Raw genomic sequence first — 21,684 nt, forward strand, 5'->3', positions numbered from 1 at the left:
TTTCTTATATTGTCTTTATTATTTTGAAAATGTGTTCACATTTAAGAATTTTTTCGTTTTTATTATATGACCGGAATTCACTGAAGTTTTATTCTAAATACCAAAATTTTTGTCCCATTACATTATGTAATAATAATGATTATGGCATAGCAATCGATTATAGCTTTTTCTTTGTTGTTGTATAACTTCAATAATAAGCTTTTGATATGGAAAAAAATTACTAATTTTTTTCGATTATAAATCAATGACCATAAGGCAATGTGCACAATGACCAAAACTTGGATAACGGACTCAAACTATACAATTTTCATTTTCTTCAATGAAGAGGTTAATGGAATCCAATATATTCATAATTTCATTCGCAGTAGGAAAAAAGGATCGATATAATGAAATATTCATTTTTCTTTGGATTTGATGGTAAATTCCATTTCACAAGAGAATTTTTGAGCTTATTGCCAGGAAAAAAAATTGACTTTCATCGCTTCTATTCATTGGAAATAACTATGACTGGTACGCGTTATTGAAGCATATCATTCAAAATCAGATTTTGAACCACCAAAAAAAGTCTGCAACAAAACAAACAAAAACAACATTGTAATCATATCAATAAGCCTATAGTATTCATGAAATGAAAAAAAGCAGCTTATGAGAAATGGCTGGTGTTGAAGCGGTTATTCTGCTGCAGCAAAAAAAAACACGTGCCAAGCACACAGACACATGTCGTTTTTGTTTTGCCAAATTGAATTTCAAAAGAAAGAATGAATAAAACGAATGAATGAATGAATGAGAATTTTGGAAGAAAAACTAATAAGACAAACATGGTGGCAAAAAAAGATAGGTTGTAGTATTTTTTTTAATATCACCATTCGAATCTAATAGATTTTTTTTTTGCAATCGATGAATAGAAAGTAAGTTGATGATGATTCTGATGATTATTATTATTATATTCCATTGAAAATGTTTATAATAATAAAAAAATTATTATGTTATGAATAGGCAAATGAAAAAGGTTGCATAAATGAAAAAGAAAAAGGAATAATAGTCGGATATTTGTGTGTGAACCGAAGCGAAAGTAAACGGGAATTGAGAATAGAGTTTTTGGAATCACATACAAAAAAAGAGAATGTATATATTGAATAAATTTGGAAATGATTCCTATTTGAATACCTGGGTTTTTTCTATTGAAAAATTCATTTCATTCATCGATCAATCCATTCATCATACGACAAAATGAAAGAATGAAGAAAGCAATGAATGAAAATATAACCTATGCCATTTGGATATGAATTCATCCATTTGGTACATTTCCGATTCCGTTGAATTGTAAAAAAAGATGAACAAAAAAGAAAAAGACTCATCTCAGATATTCATTTGGTTTTGAAATATTTTCTATTGTAAATGTAAAGATCATCATCATTGTATTCACCCAAAAAAAATCATTAATTATCATTCGACATTTATACAAATCAACAATCAGCAAAAAAAAAAAAAGATTGGTAAAGAAAACGATTCTATTTCTTATGGTTCAGATAATATGCTACAAACAGATCTTACAATCATCATTAATGATAAGAATTGATTAACGAATTGAAGAAAAACGAAACACATAGCTAAATATCGTTTGCTTTTTCCCCTACATTTTGAATCTTTGGGTGACATTGACAGAATAATGAGATATTTGATGCACACACACACACACACAGACAAAAACATAATACAAAGATAGGATTCATGGATTTAATGATGATGATGATGATAATTCAATTCTTTCTTTCTTTTCTGTTCTATAACAAATGATTATCACAGATGTAGAAAAATACAGTGTTCAAATGACAAACAATGAATCGATGAATGCAATAAATGATCATTTTACCCCACGAAAAGAAATGGAAAAAGAAAAAAAACAACACAGCCGCCACCAACATGGCTATCATCATCTATTAATGAATTTTATTCTGATGCCAGAATTTTTTTCATTTATAAAATGAAAAAAAGCGACAAATTTTTCTTTTCTAAAGGATTCAATAGAAACACACACAGCAGGCTAATATGATAAAAAAAGATCGGTTAACAGGGTAAAGTTTAAAACTTACAAAAAAAAATTAATTTTCACTTTACATTCAATCGGTAACTGAGAAAGTAAGGGAAAAAAGTTTCAAATTCAGTTTCATCATAATCATTAAAACCAAAAAGTGTTAAAATCATTTGTGATGGATTCCAAAAAATTTGCAAATGATGATTCAAATCAGAATAAAAGTTGCAAACCAGAAGCAAACAACAACCAAAAAAAAAGATTTAATGAAAAAGTTGAATTGAAAATTGCCAAATTGAAAAACAAAAACAGAAAAACTCTATTATTGGCAGCAATGGCTAAACACTCATATCATATTAGATATGAAAATTAAGAATTTGTCATCATCTGTATCATGCAATTATCTTGTTTTTAAATAAATTATTGTGTGAGGATGCATTAATACTAATACTAATAATAATATGATAATCCATTATAAACATGAACAAAAAATAATAATAAAAAAAAGCTAAACATCACACTTTTTGTGAAAAAAAAGAATGAAAATTCTCACTGATAAAGAATATCATACAGAGACACTGTGTGTGTGTAATTCGAAAATGAATATCAACTTAGACGACAATCGGCTTCTTGGGTTTATATAAGTTATATATTGGGCGACAAACAAACAAACAACAGAATCAAGAATCAAGAAATAATAAATATATATGGTCGACTTAAGATAACGAACCTAATGATAAAAAGCTAAGTAAGAAAAAAAGAATTCAACGATTGATGCTGTGTTTATAAAACATCAGAAATTGTTTTTTTTTTGGCTCAGACAAAACAATTCATCTTATTCCATTCAATATGCATGTGTGTGTTGAATTGTTCGTGCAGAAATGGCCACCAAAGAAAACAAAACAAACACACACACACACCAGTGACGCCCAAATGTGTATTGGATATGTGTACTGGTATTTAGCATTGTGATCATCATCATCATCATCATCGACAAAGACAAACATCGAATTGGTAAACGATTGTAAACGAGAACTAAAAACAAAAAACAAAATATTGGTATTTGATGATGATTACAATTCAGCTGTAATCATTTAAAATATTGGGCGACATTCGATGTGGATGTGGATGATGATGAAACGAATTGAACCTATTTTGGAATTGGATATTTATTTTAGTGAAATAATAAAAAACGTAAACGTACGCCCTGAATGACAAAAACAGACTTGTATTTGGAAGAAAAATTAAGCAAAAAACGATAAAAAAAACAATCCCCCCCCACAAACCAACAAGAGAATTCAGAAGAAAAATCGAGAAAAGAATTCAAAATGAAAAAAATATGAACGTCGTTTTCTTTTTTCATTGAATTACTGAAGAAAAATTACCCGAATAGTGAATCTAGATGGTACAAATTGAACCAGAAAAAAAAATTCTTGCTTACTTAGATTTTGAATAATAAATAATTTAGAAACAGAATTGTGATCATCTATCGATATACAACATACGCACACACGCAAACAATTTGACTTGTATACCGGGTTACCTAATATAATAATCATGTAAATGGAATAGATTTGCTTCTACTGATGCTTGTATTGTGGTTTTTTTCCTTGAATAAAACAAACATTTACTGGAAAAAAAAACACTGGAAAATTGATCATTTGAATACTGATCGTAATCATCATCAATTGCAAATAAATTTCCTATTATTATCATTTGGTTTTTATGGCAAAAAATTTGATTCTGTCGATTTTGGTAAAGAAAGGGGGAAAAAACGAACAACTACTTATCACATGATATTCGTTGTTGCTAACAAAAAAAAATAATTTTTTTGAAAAAAATTTTTAAAAAAATTACACGCTACAATGCTTCAAAAATGATGACAATTTTCATTTTTTTTCTACTCGTAATATGATCAAGAATTTCTTTCATTTTTGTTCATTCGCCTTATTGGATATCTCATGGATCGTAAATCAAGTGGAAATTTTTTTTTTTTTTTTGAAACCCCAAAAGATAAAACAAGGAAATTCATCAAGATGATGATGATGAACGAAGAAAAGGGATTTTTTTCACCATACTGATTTGCTGTTGTTGGAGAAAATGTTTTTTTGATTTAAACTTTTTTTATCTGTTCTTCATGGTGATACATGAAAGATACACAAAAGCAACGCAATAAAGTAGACGTAGAAAACAAAACAAAAAAAAGTTTAGTAGCTAAATTGACAAGAGAGAGAAAAGTATCAATCGAAATGAATATCGATCACCCACCACTATTCGTTGACATGTTCCATATTGTCTCGTTGTCTTATTCGTTTAGTATTTGTTCCATTTGATCATTTGATAATCATTTGGACAACGACGACAAATCAACATCGATCATCATATTCGATGATCACTACTATCATATAGTATGAATATAATAAAGATCAATATCGATATAAAAATATTTTCACAAAATAACAATTCAGTAATTTCAAATATTGAACAGATTCATTCATTCATTCATTCATCCATTGAATCTGATACAAAGTAAAATAATGATGACAAAATCATTTTTGAATTTGAATTTTATCCCAATATACTTTATCTGTCTGTTTAGGTTATAATAAAAAACAGTCAAACAGACATATAAATTATCCAATCATCAAGTGAATGAAAGATTTTTTCATTTCTTCACTTGTTTTTTGTGTTGTGTTTCGGGTTCATCAAATCAAAATAATGAAAAATTGGATTTTTTCGCTCCTGTGTGTGTATTTTGAAATGTCAAAATAAAAGTGTGCATTTAAATTAGAATTAATTCAACAATATCATATCATATATACAAGATGTGTTGACACAACCGTTGAGTTTATTTTATTTTTGAACCGAAAACAAAAAATTCGATATTTGTAGTTTCCAATTGGAAAATTGGAACGAAAACAACGATTTTTCTTGTGGCCATCATCAAAGAGAGAATGGAGAGGAAAAGAATATAACATTTTATAACAATTTAGATAAATTGAACAAAAAAATTTCAAATCGATTCAGATAAACGAGGTTGTTCGAAGAAAAAAGAGCTTAACTCTTAAATCGCCATTTATTTTATGTTTTTTTTTCTATAGAAGAAAAAAAGATCCAAACCGAAATACCGTCGAAAGTAAACGTATTTCACAAATTTGTGTTTCACATATTCTTGAAACAAACATACAGAAAAAATCAAATGATATCAATAAATAACTGTGAATGTCAAATTCTGCAAATTGCTATTAAGATTCCCCAAAAAAAGCATTGAAACTCAATTTCAGGTACATCAGTGGATAAAATATATACATAGAAATGAATGAAAAACATCAATGAATGTTTATTCAGGTGAATATTATAGAATAATCAACAACAGAAAAAACACAACAACAACGAAGGAAACAAGTTATTCAAATCTTAACAAAAATATATGTTAGAATTCTGTAAAAGAAATTCTGTATATAAGAAAAAAAATTGCTTTGATTCTTGCGAAAAAAAAGGAATAAAATCTATCTATCTAAGAAGTAATGCAATCGACAAAACAGAATAGAAAAAGAATTATTAGATTTTGGTAACACACTTATATATCATTGATATCACTTTTTATTTCCATATCGTTTCATTCATACGAACAAAATGATAATGCGAGAAACAGAGGCGAGAAAAAAGTAAAAGAAAAAAAATTCCTATACTTTTTATTCCGATATTAAGCGGACAAACAACAACAAGAAAACCAGATAGATAGATAGATAGATGACATGGATAGTGAAAAGCAAAGCAAAAAGAAAGAAGAAGGAAAAAAACGTTAATGTGAAAATCGCGTTATCGAATTAGAGGCAGCAGTGAGAAATAAATAAAGAAAATATAGTGAATAAATGATGATGGCGCAATGGTTATGCCGATGATGATGATGATCATATCTTGAATTTATTTTTTTCGTTGCCACCATCAAATCAACAGCCAAAGAAAATCCAAAAAAAAACGAGCTACTAGAATCTTCTTCTTTCGTTTTGATTTTTTCAAATAAAAAATCGGTTAACAAAAATAAAAATCGAATCCAATTCAGATGGGGAATTGTATTGAGAAAATAAATGTGTGAAAAAAATGAAAATAAAAATGAACTAAATCAAGTGAAAAGTTGCCAAGACAAACAACAAGCACATTGAATGAAATGAAATGAATATCAATGCCCATAGAATTGAACTAAACGAAAAGAAAAAAAATGTAAAATATAATACGTGTATAGCGAGAGAGTAGCTAAAAGCGAATGAGAAAAAAAAATTGGAAAATGTACTATATTTTTTCTAAATTGCAAACCAAGAATAAATTGATTACTAAACGAAAATCAATAGGCAATAAGGTTTAGGATTTCTAGAGTGGTAAGATTCTTGTTTTTGTTGTTTTTTTCTCTCTCTCTCACACACACACATTCCATTTTGGTGTGTTCACCACTGATATCCATTTATAAATTTACTTCGAATTCTCTATGAATTCTATGAATCGATATATCGTATTTCTTTTGGTGAATGTGCTAAACAACAACAACAACAACACCAATCACCTCATCATCATTATTTTATTTGGTCTACCATTGACTAAACTTCATAATGGATCGAAATACTTCTGTGAAAAGAAAAAAGAAAAAAAACTGATGATTGCTGATTCGGCGTCTATGTTTAGTTGAATTGAAAAGAAGAAAAAAAATGAATCACAAATCGATGGTCGAAATGAAATGAATAAATTGGCTACAAATTGATATTCTCGCTAACATCAGCAACAATCGATCGATAAATGGAATGAATGGTAAAAATAAGTGAAAATATGAGTAGACAATTCAGTTGATAACACACACACATACACACCTGCCAATGATAATCGAAAACAATCAAAAATTAAATACGATTATGAAGTGAATGTTTGCAAAGATTTACAAAACAACACAGTAGTCAAAAAAAAACATAGAAAGATTGATTTGATTTGTCTATTGATAGATGAAGATGATGATGATTAGAAAATCATTCACAAAGACGACAATTAAGTGCTAATTCTTCTATTGAATGACACTCCTTCGTCATTTGATAACTATGATGATGATGAGGATGATCCATACAAAAAACAAATTGCTTGTCATTTCTTCAAAAAAATCTAAACTAAACTATTATTTTCTGTTGTATGTTGCAAAAAACTTATCATCAAAGATTAGTTGAGGATAATCAAAAAGTCATTTAGACCATTTTTGGACATAGATTTAAAAAATCAACAACAACAACTGAATCAAATCGGAAATAATTGAAAGCCAATGAATCACTTGAATTGCTCATCAGAATGATGATCAGCGAAGTAAAAAAAAACATCAATTATTGGAAACAGAGATAGAGAAAACAAATTCATCCAATATGTTTTGGTTGATGTTTATTTAAAGGATGAAAATAGCAGAAAACAAACAAAAATCAAGACAGGAAAATTTTTGGCCAACAATAATAATAACGAACATAAATCTGTTTCAGTAGTAATTTTGTTTGTTTGTTTGTTTACGATAATTCTGTTATCATTCAATCATCAATGTTTTTTTTTGGGCACATTTAATGATGCAAAATGAAGAAGAAGAAAAAAATCACACGCACCGAGACACACAGTAAGAGGTCGGTGTGCCATAAATCATATAGAGAAAAAGAGTGAGAAAATCAAGCTAACAAATAAGCTACAGGGTTTGAAGCAAAAAGGATTCTTGCTTTATTCGAACTTGTCAATTTTCGGTAATTATGCATAGGCATAACTGCTTGGTGTATTTAATGTAAAAAAATAATGTTCAAATTCAATCGAAGCTAATTAACATAATATTAACACTGAAAAAAAATCAAAGACTTTCAGGGATTTTGCAGCCATTTGCCAGTATTCTGTCTATTCATGTTGGAAAATGTTTTAATTTTCATCGAAAAGAAAAAGATTATCATTTCCAATGAAACAAGCTAAAAATTCGATCATAAGACAACATTATCATCATCATAAGAATAACGATTAAAATTTTAATGAAGACGATTTTAAAAAAACAACCAACAGCACTCAAATTGATTAGAATCATTCAATTTCAATGTAAAATTGGACAAAAGATTAGCTAATTTTTGAACTATTCGTGATAATGTTGACGATTATAAGTCGAAAAAATATCGATGTATCGATTGATTCAATAAGAAAAAAATTTCATCGTCCATGATTGTCGCAATTTAAAAAAGAAGGAAAAAAATTAATAATTTCTTTGCAAGAATTTTGAACTATATGAATATAAGATAAGAAAAAAAACTATCACCAAATGTGTGTAACAAGAAAAGAAAAAATATCAATAAAAAAACTAGAACCAAAGAGAAAGAGATTCAGTAAAAATAAAATCTTATCGTATTTGATCCTTGACTCAAAAGAATCTTGAATTGAATTGTACCATTTTCCAGTGTGAAGCGTAAGAATCCGAAAATAAAGAATGCAATTTTCATCAATGATAGATGGAGTGTTTGTGTGTGTAGGAATACTGTGTATGAGGAAAAAAAGGGCCCAACATTTTTATTCCAGAGATTAGTTTTCTCTCTCTCTCTCTCTATTTTGCTTCTTAATTGAAACATTGCCTCTTTTAAAACTAACAACAGCAATTTTGAAACGAAGAAAAATAAAAATTAAAATTAAAGAAAAAAAAACATTCAATAAGTGTGTCTTTTATAGAAAATAAAGCCATAAAATGAAAAAAAAGAATCGAGCGATATAATAACCATGGAATAAAAGGCAAGTCGAAAAAAATCGAATTGGCATCACACACATACACACCAAAGAAAAAACTGAAATGATGCGGCCATAACCAGAAAAAAAAGAAAGAAATGAAAAAAAATTACATCCGAAATGAAAACATGAAAATTGAGCAACTTGAAATTGTTCCGTAGAAAAACGGAAAAATTGTTTTTATTTTTTATTTTTTCGTTTTGGCTTGTTGGTCTTCTCTAGCAAAAAAAACCATTGGTGAATCGTGAAGCTGAAAACAAAAATATTTTTCACTTTTAGCCATCAAGTCAATGGCGATGATGATTATGATGATAATGATAATGATAGTAAAGCTTAAAACCAAACACCGAAACCAATGGCTTCATTATCAGCAGTACAATATTGTACGCAATTAGTCGATGAAAATTTTTTGTTTTTTGCTTCATTCCAACAAGAATTGAATGAGAGATGGAAAAAGAAAACAGATTTTTTTTCATTATCAATGTACCGACAACAAAAACAACAACAACAAAAAACATTTTCTTTTATATGAATTCAGTGTGTTTAGAAAAAGCTTTTGAATTCATCAGACCAATATGATATGATTCTTTATATGTGAAATGCATTTGATGAACAACAACAACAACAACAAAAAAAACAGTCATAAATGAGTAATGCTGGAAGCGCAGTTTGATATAATGGATCCATATACAGAAAAAAAAATCACGGAATAGACAATATATGATCATAATCACTATCATTGGCACTGGTACTTTCATTATTTTTATTTTTTTACATTCATTCGTTCATCACTCAATCACATCAAAGAATCAGTATAATAATAATAATAATAACACGATTCTACACTATTCAATTTATCGTGTTTTTTGTTTTTGTTTCTTGTCCATCAACAGAATCATGGATTTTAATAAGTGGATATGGATAGAGGAGAGAAGAGATGAAAATGTAAAAGAAAACAGAGAAAAAATGAAACAAGCTAATAGATTTCCTTCATAAAGATATTGGATAGATAGATAGATATCCAGAAATAAATGAACAAAATGAAGCGAATAAACGACTATGAGAAGAGAATAGTAGCCATCAACTAATGTAATGATTATGATGACTATCATCATAATAATGATGGTAGCCATTGTTACTCTCATCATCATCATAACAATGATCAACTATGTAAAACCAGAATCTAGAGAAAAAAACGGATTTCATCAAACCAAAAGAAAAAAGAAAAAAATTTGCCGACACACCAACAAGAATGGGAAAATGAAAGTTGAAAGCTTGAAAAAAAGAACAAAAAATAAACCGGAACTCAACAAAATTGCTTATGGATGGACTATACTGGGAGTAAATTCCTGGTTTCCATTGAGAATTCAAAAAAAAAAACAAGAATACAGAAAAAAAACGAAAAAAGCCAGGCTGGAAACATTGGTAATAAAAATTTCAAATTAAAAAATATCATCGATAAAGCTAGGAACGACTTATTATTATTATTATTACTAGCCAATTACTGCTGGACATAGTGTGTGTATCGACACATTGAACATATATGAGTTGAACAATTTGGCAAATTAATTTAGTCATCAGAAAATAAGAGAACCATATATGGTTTTGTGTATTTGGAATTGAAAAATACTAATAGTATGGCTAGTCTATAATTAAACAGAGGAAATGGAATTGAATCGAATTTTTCGTTTGGCAATGACATTATACATTAATGAATTCCGTCATTAAGCTTTTCCAACAACCAGAAAAACAAAAAAACATACGTATTTCACCATCACAAAAAAACTAAATCTCTTTTGTGTCGTTTTTTTTCCTGCTGCTGCTGATGTTCTGTTTCAAAGCAACAGCAAATTCTCAAAGCTAATTAATCTATCCAATTCCAAGGTTCAAAGTGGATTAAATTCACTGTATATTTGAGTACATTTTCAACCAAAAAAAAAAAAAAAGAAAAAGTTGTACTTACATTCAACTTGAAATCTAGAATCCGAACGAACTGATGGTCCAACAAGATTACCACTGGAAACACAGGAAAATGTTGTACCAGAATCACGAACACGATCTAATTTGCTGCGGCCAGATTTTGATATATTCCATGTAAGTGTAGATTCAATACCAGGAAAACGATTGAGTAAAAATTCTTCCGGTAACTGTTCTTCAATAATACGATATTCACTTCTTGTACTATTATCAATTGGTTGATCATTACGATACCAATGTAGTGAACATAATGGAAAACATTCTACACGACAATATAAGGTGACCAGTTCGGAACTTTCTGAAGATGATGATTTTGATAAACCATTACCATCGTTTCCAGTCATATAACCATATGTTTGACCATTACCATTCCATGATGCAGTGTTCATTTCATTTTGATTATAATTCGAATATGATGATTCTGAAAATGATGTTGAACTACGAAAATCTTCATTAACACCGATTGTCGGTGGTAAAGAATTGATAAAACGAGGTGGTGCATATGGAATTAATTCAAATCGGCCTCGAGCACCAAAACCAACTTCATTGACAGCTGAACATGAAATATTACCACGATTTACAATACGTACATTTTGTATAGTCAAAATTGGTTGTCGAGATTCAAAAACCATACCATCACTATTTTCCCAATGATATTCGGTATGATCAGAAGGACTACCAAAATCATTGACAATACATTCTAAAGTAAGATTTCTTCCTTTTATTGGATACGGCTCATCCAATAGTCGTATAATTGATTTACCAGGCGGATAATGTACAATGATTTCGATTTCATTACTAAGATCACTAGCTCCTGCTTCGCTTATTGCTTGACAAGTATAATTCCCTGTCAAACTTCTAGGTATACTAAGCCATGACAATTCTTTTTGCGTACTAGTATCACCATCTAATTCACTAAAAGTTTCACCATTATTTTTAAGCCAACGCATTCGTGATGCTGATCGAGGATTACCATCATGAATATCGCATACCATTCGTAAATCATCACCTTCTTTGAGCAAATAATTTGATGATGAAGGATCAGGATATACTAACAATGAAACGATAGGTGGATAAAGCACATTCAGGTAAATAGAACTATTAGGCACACCAGAACCAAATGTATTGGCCAATGTACAATGATAATGGCCAGTATCATTTCTAGTTACATCCAATATAACTAATGTTGGTGAATTGATTGCTGATTCAATGATATATTTGTTACGATCACTCATGTCTAAACGACGACCATCTTTAAACCAAATGGTTTCATTTTCTAACAATTGGCTAGGATTAGCCTTATAGGTACAATAAATCTTTACCATTGGTGTTGATTCATTAACGGTTACACCGTTTTGTGGCTCCATCACAACGATTGGTGCAACTGTCAAGCAAAGTAAAGAAAAAAAATCAAGAATAAATCGTTTTTTTTCGAATCATTACCATCATCATATGAATAAATCAAATCGAATGAAGAAAAAAATAAAAATCTGATTAAAATTCGAAGAAAAAAAACTTACAAAGAACAGATATTTCAGTTGATTTATTGATAGGCGTACGCATTGCTACATTTGCTGCTTCACAAGTGATAGGATTCAGATGATCTTGATGGCCAACAATAATCTCTAATTTTGATCGACTATTGACAGTGATTCGATCGATATTTGTTTCGATAGTATTCTGTATTGAATGTCCATCAATTATTCTAGAACTAGAAATATGAAATATAAAACAAAATCACAAATGGTTAATGATTCAAAAGTATAACAAAGATCAGTCAAAACATTTGACTTACCCGTTGCGCCAAACAATTTCGGCAGCCGGTTTACTTCCATAGGCCACACATTCAATCACAGCTATATCGCCTTCACGTACCGATGTACTTGGTCCGATTATTTCCATTGTTTTAATACCGACTAATCGTTTTACATCAAACAACAACAACAAAAAAAAATAATATAGATTAGGCGTATGTCAATCAATTGAGATTTTTTATTTTCTTTTATTTTTGGGTTAGAATGAAATCTACGACTTACCATTAACATCAAGAACAACATGTTTATCCATTGTATTATTATCGATTGTTTCATGTTCAATATGACATTCATATTTTGAACCAAGATCATCACGTGTTAGTTTTTTATTCAATATTAATGTTGCACGATCCATTACTGAATTAGAATTAGATTCATCACCGGAAATTGTTCCAGTTGTAATAATAAATGATTCACTATTCGTTGTTGATCTAATAAGCTCGAATGTTTGACCACGAGAATCGACCGAACGCCATATTAAAATCGGTGTTGGTCGTGCATCAATCACAGTACATGCCAATTTAAGATAATCACCTTCGGTCAATGATAAATGATGACCATTTGTTAGAATATCGCCTTCATGTTCAATCCATGAACGGCTTGGTTTGGCTTTTGTTTATGAAATAAACAATATGACAGATAATCAATCAGGATATATATCAAGAGTGAAATAAAAAAAATGAGGCTAATATTTGTACATTCAAATGAAACAATGTGTATATGGTTTACTTACCGATTATATTCAATTGCACATAAGTCAATGATGGACATTTACCGGCTACATAAGTGACATCGCACTAAATTATTATAAATAGATAGGTAGGTAGAAAAGGGGTTGGATAAAAGAAATAAAAACCATTATTATATATTCGATTTTATGCTGATTTTATTGATATTGTAAAGAAAAACAATCATTTTATTAATGTGATAAAATTATAATATTCAAAAACAAACAATAACGTGGCTTTTTCCATTTAGATGATGATTGTTTATTAGAGTTCAACAAATATGGCCAATTTTTTTTTGTTCAACCAACCAATGGTCTATCAAGAATCAAGAAATCCAACAACAAAAAAAACAATGGAAATCTAATAATGGTTTTTTATTATTATCATTTAGGTCCTAGCCTAACTTCTAAATGATTCCTTAATTCTTGGACCGGGTTTTTTTAATGTAAATTGAATGTGTATATTCTAAACTGGACATTATTATTAGTGAAAAATGGCCTAGAATAATGATCAATCATTTGATTCTGCATGTTACAGTTCCAAGTTGAACATTGAATGTATGAAAACAAACGAGAATATTCTGTCTAAAGAGAAAAAAATCAGATTTATAATGCTAGTATTTTTTTTTTTGGCTGCGGGTGAAAATGAATTTTTTGTGTTTTTATCCATTACAAATGGTTATCATGATCACGATGATCATATAATGAAAATAAATTAAATAAAAATTAACTTACTACCAAAGACCGATCGGCCAAGAACAGAAAAAAATGAATGAATGGATAGATGAAAAAATATAAAGAGATCAAGACTGTCACTTTTCATTTATTTATTTTCTCTCTCGTTCTCTTTATTTATTCTGTGATTCTTGTTTTTTGCTTGCTCTCATGGATCAATTGATGAATGATGAGTTTTTTTTTTTTTTTTTTGGTACCAATGTTAATGGTACTAACAAAAAAAAACTAAGCTTTGAATGAAATGAACATAAAATTTGTATGAATGAAAATGAATCCATCCGGATTTGCCGGACTGACTTGCAACTGATCACACACTATGTGAACATCATCAAGTATCAAGTAAAGAAGTGAAAAAAACAACAAATCGGAAAAAATCGAATCTTTTTTGATTTTGATTTTGGCTACATCGTTTTTCACTATCGAAAAGAATAGAAAAGGGGAGAAAAAATGGAAGCCAATTGGCCGATATGAAATCAGACCATTTTTGGCCTACACAGAGTTCTCCAGAGACCGATAGCTATAGCTATAACTAACCAAAGACTATTGGCCATATTGTCTCTCTGTGTGTTTGTGTGTAGCAAATCTCAAAACATAATGTTGTTCGATTTTTGATTTTATTTAGTTTAGTTTAGTTTAGCTTTTTTCAACTATCCAAACTTTGAGTGTTGTTCATGATGACAACAACAACAACGGAAAAAAACTGGCCAATAGAATAATTAAGTCAAACACATATTGGTGTCATTTGATAAAAGCAAAAAAATATAACAAAGATTTTTTTTTCTGTTCACATCTCTGTTGACAATCACATTTGTGAGAAATACAATTCACCATTGACATAACGCACACACACACACAGATCTTTATTTGTATTTTGTTTTTTGTTTTTTGCGGAATTGTGGGAGTAAATTGCATTTAGTTGTTGTTTCTGTTTGATTTGATCATTGTCGCCTGTTAAGTTTTTTTCTGTTTGTTTGTTGATGGTCTTAATTAGAAATCGGTATGATGACCACACAACATTCAAACACTACTTACGTGAAACACATCGAGAAAAATACTGTTTTTGTTACTGAAACCACTGATTACATTACGAAAATGAAACCTTCAATAGCTATTTTCTATCTATCTATCTATCCATCTATCTATTTCTTGGTTTCCTCTTTCTTTGATTCATTAATCATCGATTTTTTTTCGCCTTCTTTGATTCTTTTTTCACCATAATAAACCATCGCAAAAACTATCAAGAATCCCTATGGTTTATGGCAAAAAAATAAAAATATTGGATCAATTTAAACGTTTCAGGCGGTGAAATAGTTTGGAAAATTTTTTCTCATCATCATCATCATCATCATAATCAATGGAAGTTTTCTCTTGGAAATTATAGTTCATGGAATGGAATGTAGATAGGAAAAATGATGTTTTTTGTTTTTTTTTCAAACGAAAACGAATAGCTAGGTAAATCCATCAATGCGCAAAAGAATTTACTCTTTTTGTTTGTTGGCAAAACATCCAAAAAACTAATTACTAACTATTCATACTAATAATAATAATGATGATCATGATCATCATCATCATAATGATACCCATAAAAATTCAAAAACAGGAAAAAAATTCCTTGATCAAATGAACCGTTAATTTATTGATGAAACGATGCAAAAATATTGAGAAAATCAAGCGAAAATTTTTACAAAAAACTTTTTAAGCTTTTTTATTATAAAATGTCAAACTTGAAATTCTTTCTTTTTTGTTTTTTCGATGATGATGATCGAAAGAACAACAACAAATAATAAGAAATGCAAAACAAAACAAAAAAAGCCAAGTCAACTAAAACTAAACTGAAAATTTTCTTCTTTTTTTTCAAATTCAGTTTTGTTTTTTTTAATCATTCTTAACTGAAACTCCTGAACAACAACAACAAAAAACAAAATCAAAAAGATTATTATTTGGTGGTGGTTCAATGACAATTGTTCATATAACTGTTTTTGATATTGGAAAACAACAACAACAACAACAAAAAAGAAGCGGAAATAAATAGGATTTTAGTAAGCAAAAAAGAAAGAAAAAAACTTTTATCTTATTAAGTTTTTGTTGTTGTTGCTTGAATCAAAATCAGACAACAACAACAACAACAAAGAAAATCGAAAATGATGATGATGATGGTAGTGAATGGTATCTATCGATATATAGAGAGAAAACCAATCATGATCATTCAAACAAAACAAAACAAAAAATCCAATGAGATATGGTTCAGTTTTTTTTGTATTCACTATCTATCTATCTTGATAGATTTCGATAGACATTTTTTTGGATGATGGAACCTGTCTGTCTGTATGTTGTTCATTCATTCATTTTTTCTGTATCAATTTCATTTGTCACACATATGCCACTTTTTTTTAGTTCGTTCGTCTTATTGTTCAACAAAATGAATGAATGAAAAAAATGAATTATCGATTTGACAAAATAGATAAAAAAACTGTATCTGTCAACCAAAACTATGGCAAGAAAATGTGGAATTGATAAATATGTGATGATGATGATCATCATCGATGATGACAATCACATCGACAGGCAAAAATGTATATCACACACTCTTCACACAAATTAGCTGTCAGTAAATCAAAAAAAAATATGAAGAATTTCTTTCATTTTGGTTGTTGTTTATGTTTGTCACATTTGATGATGATGATAGATATTTCTGAATCTCAGCAACAACAAACATCAAGAATTGAAAAAATTTGATTAAATTTTGTTACATTTTTCACTGTTGGTTACTTTATCAAAAAACAGAATTTCTCTTTTCATTTATGATGATGAGGAAAAAAGACACATCAGATGTGACAAGTTGTAAAAAATGTGTTTGGTACAAATTATTTCCATCCATAACTGTTAATATGATTATAAATGAATGAATGAATGAAACAACAACCAAAAAAAAACTGATAAAAATGTTAAGGTAATTTACATCTTTTTGATGATGAATATGACATTTTAATAATAATCAAGAAAAAAGAAAGGAAGAAAATACATTACATTTCACCTTGTTTATATTATGAACTGCAAGCAAACTTTTTTTCACGAAAAAAATGGAATTCAATAAAGACTGTGTGTATGTTATTCATCAAAACATCTCTCGAAAAAAAATTCTGCATATGTAAATGGGAGAAAAATAATAATTTCTTATCTTCTAGAATGGAAGATTGAAAGAAATTTGAATCATATTTTTTTTCCACTTCTCCTCTCCTTCCATGATGTAATAATTCTCAATTAACAATGGAAACAAAATGATTTTGGGTAAGAAAAGTGAATCTTGAAAAGAAAAACTTGTAAAATGGGAAACTGGTAAGTATGGAATTTTGAAAGAATAAGAAGAAGAAGAAAAAACACATTTTTTTTCGTCAACCCCTTTTCATTTTGCTTTTTATTCACTTTTTTTCATTTCATTTTATTATTATTATTTGAAAAGCTAATTTCACAATAATAATCACAATCAAAATGTAAATTTGAACTTTTTTCTCTCTCTCTCCCTGTTTTCATCGTCTACTTTCGTTCGGTATTTTTTTTTCTTCTTTATTCTGGTTACGGCCAAAAAAACTTTGGAACAAATTTTTCTTTTTCTTTTTTTGATATTTTCATTCTCATTATTCGAATGAACAAGTGAGAAAGTTTTTTCCAAAAAGTCATACGTTTTGTCGGCATTCTTTTCAATTGTATTACATCATATACACATAGAAAATTTTACAAAAGAATAGCTGACAATTGAGCTAAAGTGATTTTCATTTTTCATTCATTCGAAATGAACAAGAAGAACAAGAAAAGAAAAAATTCTGTTATTTTCCAAAAACGACAGAAAATTATTATGAAAAATAATTATGAATTTTTTGTTTTGCTTTGTTTCTGACAAGAATTAAGCAGGAAATTCTTAAAAACTTAGAAGAATATGAATATGAATAATGAATCCTTTGAGAGAATAAAGTTATCACAAACGAAACAAATGAAAAATTTTCCCAAAGCAATTTTTTTTGTTTTGAAAATCAAATAAAGGGTATAATGATTTGATTTTTGAATATAAAGGTAAATTGTCAATTGGCTGCTACCAGCCATTATCCAAGATTTGTAAATGTTTTGCTTTTGAATTGACTTCTATATATATTCTTCTAGCGAATTCTCAAAGAAAATGATGACAAATTTGGTTGCATATTCAAGAAAAAAACTAAACTAAATCAATTTGTTTCATGGAAAATTTCTGATGTCAATTCTACAACCATCCAATAATACAAACAACATAAAGATTCAAATCGAATAGAAGCAATACCATTACATTTCTGGAAATAATGTTTGTTTATTTTTGTCGTTTATATATAGAACAAGAATGTAGAATAGAAAAAAATTGTTTGCTCATCGTAATCAGAATCAAATTGTTTGGATCTTTCACTAAAACAAACTTACCAGAGAAAGAAAGAAAAAACAAACCAAACATTCGAAATAGAGATACAAAAACTTGAATGAAAAAAAACCATGTTTACTATTTGAATTTGACGACTAGGCTATTCTTGTGGCTACACTCATAGACACAAGTATGAAGAAAAATCTTCTGAAAGAAAACTAATGAGAATCCAAGACAAAAAAACTCTAATGGATAAACATTTGAGCATAATGGATTGAAGTATGTTTTGGTTAGCATTTGTATACGATTAAAACTTTGATAGATACCAGTACATACTAAATTCACAAATAGTAATCATCATTTTGTACACAAAATTTCAATTTAAATCTGGCAATTTTATTGAATAAAAAAAGGTCAGCTAATTTTTTCTTTTTTTTTTCTGGTAATTGTTTCGAAATGATTCTCACACTCGATCCGGCTATTTAACTTTTTTGAGAGAAAAAGAAAAATGTTTATCAAAAAATGAATGGACACATAATCATGAGAATTTTGATTAATTTTGCTTGGTTGTTACTCGTACATACAAACACACACACACACATATCAAGTTAATATAGTTTGTCGTCAAGTATGTTTCTGGTTTATGGGTCTGGGATTTATTTTAATAATAATAATAATCAGGAAAAGAAAAAAAGAAATTCATCCTTCCATAACATAACAATCATCATCATCATCAATGAACTGACCCTATCTATGTAAAGAATAATAATAATGGAAAATTCCTTTAAACTTACCTTATAAAATGCTTCATCGGACGGTTTTAATGAATTGATAACTAAACGAGCTTCAGATTTTTGTTTGGTAAAAATTGCTCGTCCAGTTAATAAATTAAGTGCTTTATTAACATTATCATCAGAATAGACCCAAATTCTTGACCAACGATTATCACGTGTATCAAGGCGACTCCATGTAAGGAAATAGATGGCACCACAATTTTCTTCATCAATATAACAAGGCAATGAGGCTGATTGTTGGGCAATACCTTTGACCATAACACGTTGATGATCTTCATGTTGATTGTTATTGATGGTTGTTCCACCTGTAAATGAAAAAAATAATGAAAATTTAGAAATGTTAATGAGAAATCGTATTCGATAATGATCATAATTAACCAAATGAACAAAAATTCGTTGAAGAAACTCATCGTTTTTACGATATGATCTTGACAACTCAATCTAACGATGTTTAAGTTAATTCATTCATTCATTTATTTTTCTTACAAGTGTAAAAACTAAAGACTTGAACATAACCATTGAATGATACCTGAAAGTGATAAATGTAGCCATGATTTATATGCATTTCGATTCGGAATCAGGGAAAAAAAGAATATACAAGCAGTGCAATGTCCTTATCTTCTCATTACAGCTATATTAATCTAATAGTCAAAATTTCCAATGTGAAGACAAATCCGAATAATTTTTCACTAGTTTAAAAAAAACATTCATTTATTTACAATGTCGAATATCATCATCATGGAAAATAGCCGAAAAAAAAGATACAAAACACAGACCCCTTTTTGGATTGATTGATTACCGACATCATTCAGCAATCAACCAACCAACAAGCAAAAAAAAAAAATAAAACATGGTTACATTCAAAACATAAACATTGAATCCAGAATGACAAGTGGATTATTTCAATCTTTTTTTCAAACATATAAAACATAATAAGGCAAATAAATAATAGTAAAAAGTAATGAAGATTAAATGAATTAATTGAGAAAAAATCAAAAAAAATTTAAACTAAAAAAAACTTTTTTCTTCTTCTACTTCTTAATTAATTTAATCAAAGTTATTGAAAATATTCCCTTAAATAACGAACAAATTGAAATCAGCTATATACAAATCAGTAAACCGAGATGTAACTGTATTTTTTTTAAAAGTAAAAAAAAAAAATCCATACAAATGAAAATGACATTTACATTGTTCATATGGCATAGGGTTAAATAAAAAAAAAGGGGGAAAAAACATTTTTTTGAAGTTCAAACACACACACACACACAATTAATTGATTATTTTACAAGAAGATGATTCTCACAGAGTCATTGTTTTCATAGAGAATTCTATGTAATCTTTCATTCTCATTAGTGTGTACCAAATACAAACACAAAGCAAGCGAAACAAGCAATGTGTTAATTAGTATCTTCTTCATATTTTATTTTTTTTAACACTAATTTGTTGCAACAAAAAGAAAAATTTTTTTATTCGACTACACACCATATACAATTAATGATTGGAACAAGAATGGAAAGGCCAACAAGAATAAGAGAAGAATCTGGCAATTTATATTCGAATTTATGTATACAACAGTTATTATTATCATCGTCGTTATTATTATTATTGTTGTTGCCCTTTACAAACAAACAAAACAAGAGCTCATTAAAAGCTATCATGATAGGGTGAAAAGAAATGAAAATTCTTCATCATTTCTCAATTTGATGAAGTTCTTTGTTATTATTTTCATTCAAGAATGGTTATTGGTTTTCCAAGATTCATATAAAGACAAATGGAAATAGTGAAAAGAAATGAAATTTGATTGTAATAGAGAATCATAATCATTTGGGGATGTCAGCACAGATGATGATCATAATGATGGACAATAATAAAGTTTGTCAATCGCAAATATTGGTAGACAGCAATGTGAATCTTTATTGTGACAATCAATATAGCAATTAATAATTAGGACATTTTTTTTGCATCATCAATGTATGTCATCCTCATCAAGCGATGCCAAAAAAAAAAAAAAAATCAATCTTGTTTTACCATGTTCAATATATTCACACAATTGTGACAACATGGTCAAAAAATGATAATAAATCGAATTGAATGAATAGTTTCATTTCTGCTGATGGAAATAGTAAACGACCAACAAAGTAATAAAAAAAATAGTCATCAACAAGCAATGGATAAATCTGATATTGTATTTGATATGTGATTCAGGAAAAGAATCTGAAAATAAATAAAAAAAACATCGAAATTCAATCGGGATTGGTAGATAAATCCATTCAAAACCATAATAACATTTATTGGCAATGATCCATGACTTGACAAACACAAACAACAAACCATGAAACAGAAAAAAAAAGATATAAAACGATGATCATCATCAATGATCATCAGTTTCGTTGTTGTCGTCATAATCAATTTATTATTATTTGTATATTTTATGATATCTATAATGTATGAATCAAGTT

At 28.6% G+C, this 21,684-nt stretch overlaps 1 protein-coding gene across 7 annotated transcripts in view; it reads right to left on the reverse strand.

The window, feature by feature from the left end:
• LOC113794025 (hemicentin-1-like) overlaps window positions 1–21,684 on the reverse strand; it is a 62,479-nt gene that overhangs the window by 18,129 nt on the left and 22,666 nt on the right. For all 7 annotated transcript variants that reach the window (XM_075824222.1, XM_075824219.1, XM_027344109.2 and 4 more), the window contains exons 3-8: window positions 19,226–19,530; window positions 13,322–13,385; window positions 12,811–13,197; window positions 12,570–12,690; window positions 12,295–12,485; window positions 10,761–12,158 (exon numbers count right to left, since the gene is read on the reverse strand). In XM_075824222.1, coding sequence (XP_075680337.1) covers window positions 10,761–12,158; window positions 12,295–12,485; window positions 12,570–12,690; window positions 12,811–13,197; window positions 13,322–13,385; window positions 19,226–19,530 — 2,466 coding nt within the window. The remainder of the gene's footprint in view (window positions 1–10,760; window positions 12,159–12,294; window positions 12,486–12,569; window positions 12,691–12,810; window positions 13,198–13,321; window positions 13,386–19,225; window positions 19,531–21,684) is intronic.

The sequence above is a fragment of the Dermatophagoides pteronyssinus genome, unplaced genomic scaffold (assembly GCF_027571235.1).
Source record: "Dermatophagoides pteronyssinus isolate colony J.1.1.1.1 unplaced genomic scaffold, Derpt_VIB-CSIC_2022.12 sq0001, whole genome shotgun sequence".
NCBI lineage: Eukaryota > Metazoa > Arthropoda > Arachnida > Sarcoptiformes > Pyroglyphidae > Dermatophagoides > Dermatophagoides pteronyssinus.